This window comes from Penaeus chinensis, chromosome 3 (assembly GCF_019202785.1).
Source record: "Penaeus chinensis breed Huanghai No. 1 chromosome 3, ASM1920278v2, whole genome shotgun sequence".
NCBI classification, from domain to species: Eukaryota; Metazoa; Arthropoda; class Malacostraca; order Decapoda; family Penaeidae; genus Penaeus; species Penaeus chinensis.
This window is the reverse complement of record NC_061821.1, coordinates 12,783,399-12,793,398: the sequence shown is the minus strand read 5'-3', so window position 1 is coordinate 12,793,398 and position 10,000 is coordinate 12,783,399. Positions and strand designations below refer to the sequence as shown.

General features: G+C 35.7%; 1 protein-coding gene across 3 annotated transcripts in view; it reads left to right on the top strand.

Moving 5' to 3' along the window:
- The window catches only part of LOC125043551, a 39,362-nt gene extending 31,890 nt beyond the window's left edge, over positions 1-7,472 (top strand). For 2 of the 3 annotated variants that reach the window (XM_047639731.1, XM_047639723.1), the window contains exon 4: positions 5,976-6,340. In XM_047639731.1, coding sequence (XP_047495687.1) covers positions 5,976-6,096 — 121 coding nt within the window. In that variant the 3' untranslated portion in view covers positions 6,097-6,340. Of the gene's footprint in view, positions 1-5,975; positions 6,341-7,044 lie in introns of those variants that run through there. The other variant, XM_047639742.1, reaches the window with a different exon arrangement.
- The last annotated feature ends 2,528 nt before the right edge of the window (positions 7,473-10,000 follow it).

Genomic DNA, 10,000 nt, shown 5'->3' with positions numbered 1-10,000 from the left:
ACTAATATCTGTGTATCAGATGTAACATAGGAGCTAGAACTATGAAAAGTTTAGCACGATAAGTGAGTCCACTTGATATTATCTTTCATTATTATTCTCATTTATCATCACAACCTCAGAGGAAATCGCTTTACAAAACTAGACATTTAGGAAGGGCCCCAATTATTACTAAAGAGTCACCTATGCATACTAGCAAAAAAAAAAAAAAATATATATATATATATATAAAGATAATAATAATATATATATATGTATATATATGTATATATATATATATATATATATATATATATATATATATATGCAAAACAAATAAATGCTCGACAGACGATAATAGCAAAAAAAAAAAAAAAAAAAAAAAAAAAACACTTTAAATCTGACTTTTCCTTCTGTTTTTTCCTTATTTCCCCCCTTATTCAGCCCTTTCTTGCCTGAGCCTTTTGGCCGTGCGCTCCATACTCCAGTCCGGCCCCAACCTGCCTTCCGTCTCCCTCCAACCGCTAATTTTCCCTCAACACACACGTCCTCACCCCCACTCCCCTATCCTTCCCTCCCTCTCCTACTCCCTCCTCCTCCTCCTCATACTCCCTCACTCTTACGCCACTCTCCACCTCCCGGAAGTCAATATATGTATGTATAAGAGCCTCTCGAATAGCCTCTCCACCTGCACCCCATCTGCAACCTCTACTACATCCGCAACTCTCACATTTGCCATATCCGTATCCGCCACATCTATCACAACTACAACATCCGCCACATCCACCACATCCACAACATCCATCACGGTCGCTCCATCCACCACATCCACAACATCCACCACATCAATAACATCCACCGCCGTCGCTCCACCCACCACATCCACAACATCCACCACGGTCGCTCCATCCACCACATCCACAACATCCACCACGGTCGCTCCATCCACCACATCCACAACATCCGCCACTTCCCCCCCATCAGTGATATCCACCACCCCCGCCACATCCACCTGTCACCCCCGTCCCTTCCCCCGTTAACTGGAATTCGACGGAAATCAACGAATCGTCGATCCAGTCGGCTCTCTTCGTCGCTTTCTCTCACCCAAAGAATTCTTGTGGAGTTGGCTGTCATGTTGTGTTATTGTTACTGTTATCACTTATTTTCTTCTTTTTATCATTATTATTGGAATTGCTGTTGTCTTTTACGACTGGTTATGACCGTTAAAGCATTTACTTTCTTCCGTCAAAAGTATTAGAAAGGTGCTGAGTGCAGTGAGTATATAAACTCGAAACGGGCGCTATGTTAAGAGTAAAAACAGTGATTTTAATCAAGGTTATCGATTGGACGTAAGTAAAATAAGTACATAAATAGATTAATAAAATAAATACATAAATAAGAAATAAAATAAATAAAAGCAAGATAACTGAGTAAAGAAAAATATCTAAAGCACTTATTGAGACAGGTTAGGCGCGGAAGACTCCTATTACCTTGTGGGGATGTAACTTCCGTTTAAAATCATCAGAATTATACACACACGCACACACACGTTATATATATATATATATATATATATATATATATATATATATATATATATACTTGTTTATTTATTTTTATATGTACATATATTTACATAGGTATATATATATATAAATATATTTGTATATGTATATATATATTTATATATGTGTATATATATATTCCTATATGTATATGTGTGTGTGTGTGTGTGTGTGTGTGTGTGTGTGTGTGTGTGTGTGTGTGTGTGTGTGTGTATGTGTGTGTGTAAACATCCACACACACTTATCAAAATGTGTCCAAAGAAGCACTTTGTACATCATAACATGTGTTAACATAATTTTGTTAACTTAAAAAGACGTTAGGAAAGCCAGAAATAGTATTGTGGAAGTTTATGGTCTCGGCAGGTGCTAACAGGACGTACTAGCCGTCATGTGGCTGAACTGAAGAGGCGCGATATTTAGATCTATTAGGTATACTTTTGCAATTAAGTTATAGCATTTTATCAGATTTAATGGCACATAGACACACACACACACACACATGTGTGTGTATTATATATATATATATTATATGTATATACATACATACACACACACACACACAAACACACACACACACACACACACACACACACACACACACACACACACACACACACACACATATATATATATATGTGTGTGTGTGTGTGTGTGTGTGTGTGTGTGTGTGTGTGTGTGTGTATGTGTGTGTGTGTGTGTATGTGTATGCATATATATATATATATATATATATATATATATATTTATATATATCTATATATACATATATATACCTATATATATATTTCTATATATATACATGTATGTATATGTACATATATGTATATATACACATTTATACACATATATTCTTATGCGTAAACACAAATATACGTATTCACACACACACAAGCACACGCACTGCAAGCCACAAACGTTCCCACTGATCACACTGCTTTAAAGATGTGCCAGACAGGTACAGTACGTCATGACTCGTGTGTGTGCGATAGTCCTTTGCTATGGTTTCGGTGAGAACATCAGTCCTCATCTTCATTCTTCAATCCAATGCTGAGTCGCTGGATGGTTCGTTTATTAATACCGCGCTTGTTGTTGGGGTACAGAATTCAAGTTCGGGGAAATGACACTTTTCTTTTTTTGTTAATTACTTCCTTCGTCTAATATATATTTGTCTATTCATACATTAATTTACTCATCTATTTAATTAATTTACTCATTATTCTTCTCTGGGCAAAACACGACGAACGTCAACAACGTCAATAATTTTCATTTACTGCTGCGAAGAAATCATGAGATCTCATGGCCATTGTGACAGAGGGAGAGAGAGAGAGAGAGAGAGAGAGAAATAGAAAGAGAGGGAGGGAGACAGTGAGAAATTTAAGGCCATGTCTCCAGATTATCATAACCAAAAGTCTGTTTAGTTGCGCCGTTGTTGTAGGCACTGGCGAAGGAATGGTGCCCCGGGCATGGGGTCAGAGCGAGGCGGAAAGGCTATAATTTTCCCTTCCCAGAATAGCCCTTATAGCTCTAGGGGGATCAATACATATACCCGCGTGTGTAATTGAACGTTCACCATTGACCGTCTTCCCTAGGAATTTGATAGGACCGAAAAAACAAAGCATGAAATATAGTTCGGTTGGATTTCTCAACTCTCGTCTCTTCTTTCTACACCCGCTGAGCAAAAGTCACTTCCCTAACTTCTTTTAGAATAACAAACATTTTTTTCCAAAAGTCGTCCTTATTTTTCGAGAAAGGGTCGGCTGTGGATTTTTTTGTTTATAATAAAGAACCTTTGAGAGAAACTTTCAACAAATAATTAAAAGAGGTATCGCGGCTGTTGTTTAAAGGGACGCTGATTTTTCTGGTAACTGGGTGAGGCTCGTTATATTCATCGTTGTATGTTTAAACGTGATTTTTCATTGGCGGCGTTAAATGGGGAATTAGCTTTATTCGTATTTAGAAGCTGAATCGGTTTTTTTTTTATATATAAAGAAAGGTTTTAAAAACATATACAAACAAACACCTAGACAGACACACACACATACAAACACACGCACGTAGACAAACACACAGACACACACACAAGCATATAAATGAGTCCTCATGAAAAAAGAAAAGAAAAAAGTATAGGGAGCTCCCAGGACAAAAATAAGACACCATTGCGTTGAAAAGCACATAGCTAATGTGAGAGTAGAACGTGGAAAATGAGGGCAACTTGCTCCATAAAGGCGAGGCTGGTCAGGAAATTGTTTTGTACTCACCAGGTGCCTTCAGGTACTGGCTTCTTAATATGGGATACAGCCTGGCAATTTGCGGGTAATTTATTTGTGTTAATTTATGCATGTTAATTTTTTTCTCACGTGAATACATTTTGTACACGCGTACTTGAAAACAAACACACACGCGTACACACACAAACAAACATATACATATATCCTAATAGATAAACATAAGGACACAGAGCTCCCGGGACGAAAGGAGGCAGCAGTGCGTTCAAAAGTACATTACTGCTGTTAGAATACGACAGACAAAATGAGGCCCACTTACCCCGCAGGTTAGAAAATTACTTTGTACTCAGTAGGTACCTCCAACTTCTACGGGCTCAGAGAGAGGGGGGGGGGGGGGTGTTATCCGGGTTGAACGGCTTTCAAACATAACTCTTTTTCTTAGAATACATGCTGTATACACATATAGAAACACACACACACACACACACACACACAACACGTAAGGTAAGTGAAAAGAGAAATTAGACAAAAGGAGTTGCTGCTTATCACTTGTTCTGTGAATTGAAGACAAAAAAAAAAAAAAAAAAAAAAAAAAAAATAACGTTTAAATGATGCTAATCTAAACTTCCTCTCCCTTCCTCATTTACCTTAGGAGAGTTGGTTCTGTTTTTCACAATGCGTTTGGGTTTACGAGTCACTTTCTGCGTTGAATATTCACTTTTTCACCTGAGTGCCGTGCAGTCTGCCGAAGGCCTTTTACAGGTTAAGTGGAGTGGCTGATTTTACTGAATTAGGACTCGGGGCAGGATTTGAACTCCTGCTCTTAGAGATTATCCTGGTTCTCACCCACGCGCGTTACTCATATATACATATATATGTATGTATGTATGTTTGTATGTATGTATGTATGTATGTATATATGATATGTGTATGTATACACATACATAAATATCATTGGTCACATCAGAGTAGAATCTGTTGCCAGTGAAAAAAAAAAAAAAAAAATATCAGCCATAAAGGAAATGGTAATAATGATAAAAATTTCGCTGGCGCTGCATATTGCATAAAAATACAAGACGAATGATCACAAGATTTCCGTGCATGCATTGAGCTTTGCTGCGTGCAAATTCAATGGAACAAGATTGTTCTCAAGCATGGTCAGCGGGAGAAAAGGTTATGATGGACTTTGAAGGTTATGCACTTTTCTGCATGTATTTTGTATTTAATTTAAGTTGCATGAATATAATATATTTCTTTAAAATGTGTTATCATCATCATCATCATCATCATCATCATCATCATCATCATCATCATCATCATCATCATCATCATCATTATCATCATTATCAGTCATTATTTTGGTTTCTGTTATTTTTACTATTACTATTACTATCATCATCATTATTATCATTATCATCATCAATATCACTACCATAGCCATTACATGTATGCATTATGTGATATATGTATGTATGCATATTGTATGCAGGTATTTCCGAGTGTTTTTACCTAAATATGTCTGTACAAATGCAAGTATATGTCCGTGTAAATCATGTATGATTCTTGTACATATATAAATATGTCTTTTTTTGTTAACGTATTAACACAATGTACATATTTCATCCAGTATATTAACAAATCCCCTTGGTATGCTGCTGTAAATTAGCTTGTACAAGAAGCAACACAAGCGAGGTCAAAGACGATCTTCCGTGCACACTCTCGGACAGTTTACTGAAAGAACTAACTTCATTTGTCTGTCTTAGTTTCTGCCATTTGTAAAATTGTTGCTTATCTTTTAAGTTTCTCTTTATTTCGCTTTTTTTTTTTTATCTGCTTTCTCTTTCCGTGCATTTCATTTTCTTTACATTCGGTTTCTGTTTGTTTTTTTCACTCGATTTTATTTCCTTACTTTGTAAATAAAACAAAAACAAAAAATTTATGTAAACCTGAATTCCTCTTCTTCGAACGACGTCCTCCATGAAGCTTTCATCTATTTTTTCACTTATTCAGTCGACATTTTCTCGCCTCATTTCGGAATCCATCTTCCCTGTACATCTTTAAGGCTAGTAATTCGACTCCTTAATCGACGCCTTCCTTTCATCCCAGCCTCTTGACATTTACACTCGACATATACACACAACTCGAACAGGTTTCTTGACTCTTGACCTTTGTAACGTGACCTGACCTGACCTGATCCCGCCCGACTCAGGATGCTCAGTGAGTGGAGCGACGACTGGTACAAGTGGGTACCGGTGCTCGACAACCTGATGGGAGCAATGGACAAGTACCAGGGATTGTACCAGTCCGCCTTGGACGTCGGCCACGAGTGATCGACACGCGCCTAGCCTCGACCTAACCTCGACCTCGACTTCGACCTTGAAAGAAGACTCCCTGATGATGCTTTCTGAGGAAGAGAGCTAACCGCGATCTATATATATATATATATATATATATATATATATATATGTATGTATGTATGTATGTATATATATATATACATATATACATATGAATAATTTGAGAAGAAATGGTAGCCAGACATGCATAACTGACTGACAAAATATGCATGCACACACAAACACACACACATACACACACACACACACACACACATGTGTGTGTGTGTATATATATATATATTATATAATATATATATATAAATTTATATATTTATATATACATACATACATATTTATATAAATACACACACACACACACACACACACACACACACATCCATCCATCCATCTGTATACATAAAAATAGATACACATGAAAACCTGGATAATACTCACTTTTTCAAACACCACCTTTTTAGTATATTTATGCTAAGAAGGCCGTACGATTTGAAAAAGACTTAGATTTAGGAGACTGCTCAAAACCCTCATCAATACTAACCAATCACAGCAAAAAAAAAAAAAAAAAAAAAAAAAAAAAAAAAACTCTCTTCATAACACAAAACACCTAATTATTTATTGAAAAAACATTCATGTTTATTCACGACCAATGACAAAAAGAACTTAAAAAAATGCGTAGGTAACTGGACACCAATTTTCATAAACCCAATAATAACACCAATTAAGTATATATTTTACGAGATCGAATTCACAAAGAAAATAAATACTCATAGGAAATAAACAGCTTTTTCTAATATAATTAAAGAAAAATCTCTAGATATATATATGAAAAAAAATCTAAACATGTACAGGCATTAGAGGCAGTGCATAGCGCTAATATTATATAATAAATGCTAATTTATGCTTTTGTTTCATTTCTAGCGCTGGGCAACGGTCGGCTAACAGCTTTATACATAGTTTTAAGACTAACTGTAATATACTAATCCAGCCGCTTTGGTGATGATAAAAAAAAAAAAAGTAAATAAATAAAAATAATGGAATGTTATGTATCATACTGTAAATCTGTTAACAATATATGTATATATCTATATATAGAGAGAGATGAATGCCAGTGCCTTAAGAAGTAAACGTGTTATGACTCACTAATGGAATGTGCAATGCTCCTGCAATGTTTCTCAAGTACCCCAAAATACTCATTAGATTTAGCGTTTGTGCCAAAGACGCACCTTATTGCTGTATTGCTGTTAGTTTGATCAGTAGTGTCTTTACTTTTTTTTTTTTTTTAATTAATCCTAATTTATTATTTTACCTTTAAGGATCTATTTACATGTATATGTTTGTTTCTGCTTCATGATTTATTATTGTTATTGTATAATAAAAAAAAAATGCAATGTTACCAGGTGGTCTTATTTTTTCCCTTTTTTCCTAATCCTCATGGAACAAAAGTTATAAGTGATGAAAAAAAATAAAAAAATAAAAAAAAGTAATAATTGAAAAGAAGTCTTAGATATAGACAATATATCTCAGTATATATCAATTTATTTGTCTGTCTGTCTGTTTGTCTATCTCTCTATTTATTTGTTTGTCTTCTATCTGTCTTTTTGTCTGACTTTTATTATATCTATCTGTCTGTCTGAATATATATCTATCTCTTTATCTAGCTTCAATCTGTCTTTTTATATATCTATCTGTATATCTATCAATTAGTCTATCTGTATATCTATCAATCAGGCTATCTGTATATCTATCAGTCAAACTATCTACTTGTATATATATCAGTCTATCTATCTATCTGTATATCTATCAGTCATTCTATCTGTATATCTATCAATCAAGCAGTCTATCCGCAGATCTATCAATATATCTGTATATCTATCAGTCAATATATCTATCAATCTATCTGTATATCTATCAGTCAATATATTTATCAATCTATCTATCAGTCAATATATCTATCAATCTATCTATCCGCATATCTATCAATCTATCTATCCGCATATCTATCAATCTATCTGTATATCTATCAATCAACCTATCTATCAGTCCATCTATCTATATATCTGTATATCTATCTATCAGTCCATCTACCTATCTATCCCTCTGCAAAGAAAGCAAAGAGACCGCAAGCGAACGGCGCTTGAGAGAGCAACATTGCACGGATGCAACGAATGGCGGTCAGCTGTTGCCAAGTCTCCGCTGAGATATTTTGTTTTCGATTTCTCCAGTTCGTTTTTCTTGCTCTTCTCTTCTCTTCTTTATCGTTGGTTGTCTTTCTCTTCCTCTTTATTCTGTATTTTTGTTTTGTTCCATATTCTATATTTATTTCTCGTTCTTCGCCTGTTTTTTTATATAGTGAAATGAAAATGAGTAAGAAAAAATATGTTTAAGAATTAAAAGAAAGTTTCTTCTTAAACTCGTACAGTGTTATCATTTTCTTGAAGAAAAAAAAAATCAATAAACTTCTTAACTAATACTTGGCACTAAACAAATTGAACGAAGATATTTCGAATACCAAATTAATTTCAAATCAAACTTACCTGTTTTACCTACAAAAAAAATATTTAATTGGTTAAAAAAAAAAAATCACAAATAAGAGAGAATAAAACAAAAACAATTTGCAATAAAACAGGAAATGCATTTGCTTGTCCAATCTACTTTAATTTCATCCATAATAATCAAGAACAAAAAATGATTCACGCAGCATTTATATAAATAAACCAGTGGGTAAATAAATCTTGTGCATTTTACAACCTTCCCATGAATACAAAATAAACTCAAGAAATGACTAAATTAATAAATAAGTTACGAAGAAGTTAGAAATATTTAACAAAATGCAAGATAAAAACAATAAGTAATAGAAATACAGTGACCCGTATTCGCACATCTCACGGACCAGTTGATTCGAACCTTACGCGAATCTCCGAACGACACCTTCGACACACCTCTCACCCTGCATACTGAAATGTACAGCACGTGGGTAATGGAACCAAACTACAACCTTCGTGAGAATGCTTGGAAAGTCAAGCATAACTGCATCGGGTACAACAGCTAATACAAATGAAGCACGATTCTCGAATGCATTTGCCGATGTGGAACATTCCCGCGAAGGAGAAAAAAGTGTGGTGTGCAGATAATAAAAGGTAGGGGGAGAGTGGGTCGTAATAACAGGTTGCGAGTCATGACAAAAGAGACAGTACTAATCTACGGGCGTGTTGCCATATCACGGCAGAATCGTCGGAAGAAAATAACGTCGGGAGAAACTTCGCTGATTCTAATGAGCTTGCTTGCTATTTTTTTCGTATGGGTGAAGGCAAGACGCTTTAACATACACGCGTAGAAAGTGGTAATGAGGATGGAGATTAAGGGTCAATGATAAAAAAGAGAAAGTGCTAGAGAGTGAAAAACTAAAGAGAAAGAGAGAGAGAGAGAGAGAGAGAGAGAGAGAGAGAGAGAGAGAGAGAGAGAGAGAGAGAGAGAGAGAGAGAGAGAGAGAGAGAGAGAGGAGAGAGAGAGAGAGAAAGAGAGAGCGAGAGAGAGAGAGAGAGAGTAAGGAAGAAAGAGAAAGAGAGAGAGAGAGAATGGAAGAAAAAGAAAGAAAGCGAGAGAGCGTGAGTGAGTGCGTGTGTGTGCGTGCGTGTGTGTGTGTGTGTGTGTGTGTCTGTGTGTGTGTGTGTGTGTGTGTGTGTGTGTGTGTGTGTGAGAGAGAGAGAGAGAGAGAGAGAGAGAGAGAGAGAGAGAGAGAGAGAGAGATAGAGAGAAAGAGAGAGAGAGAGAGAGAGAGAGAGATTAAGCTAAAACATGAGAGACCGTGACCGAGACATTGATACGTAATAAACGAAATACCTATACAAAATGACTTGCACTTCAGAAGAAACCA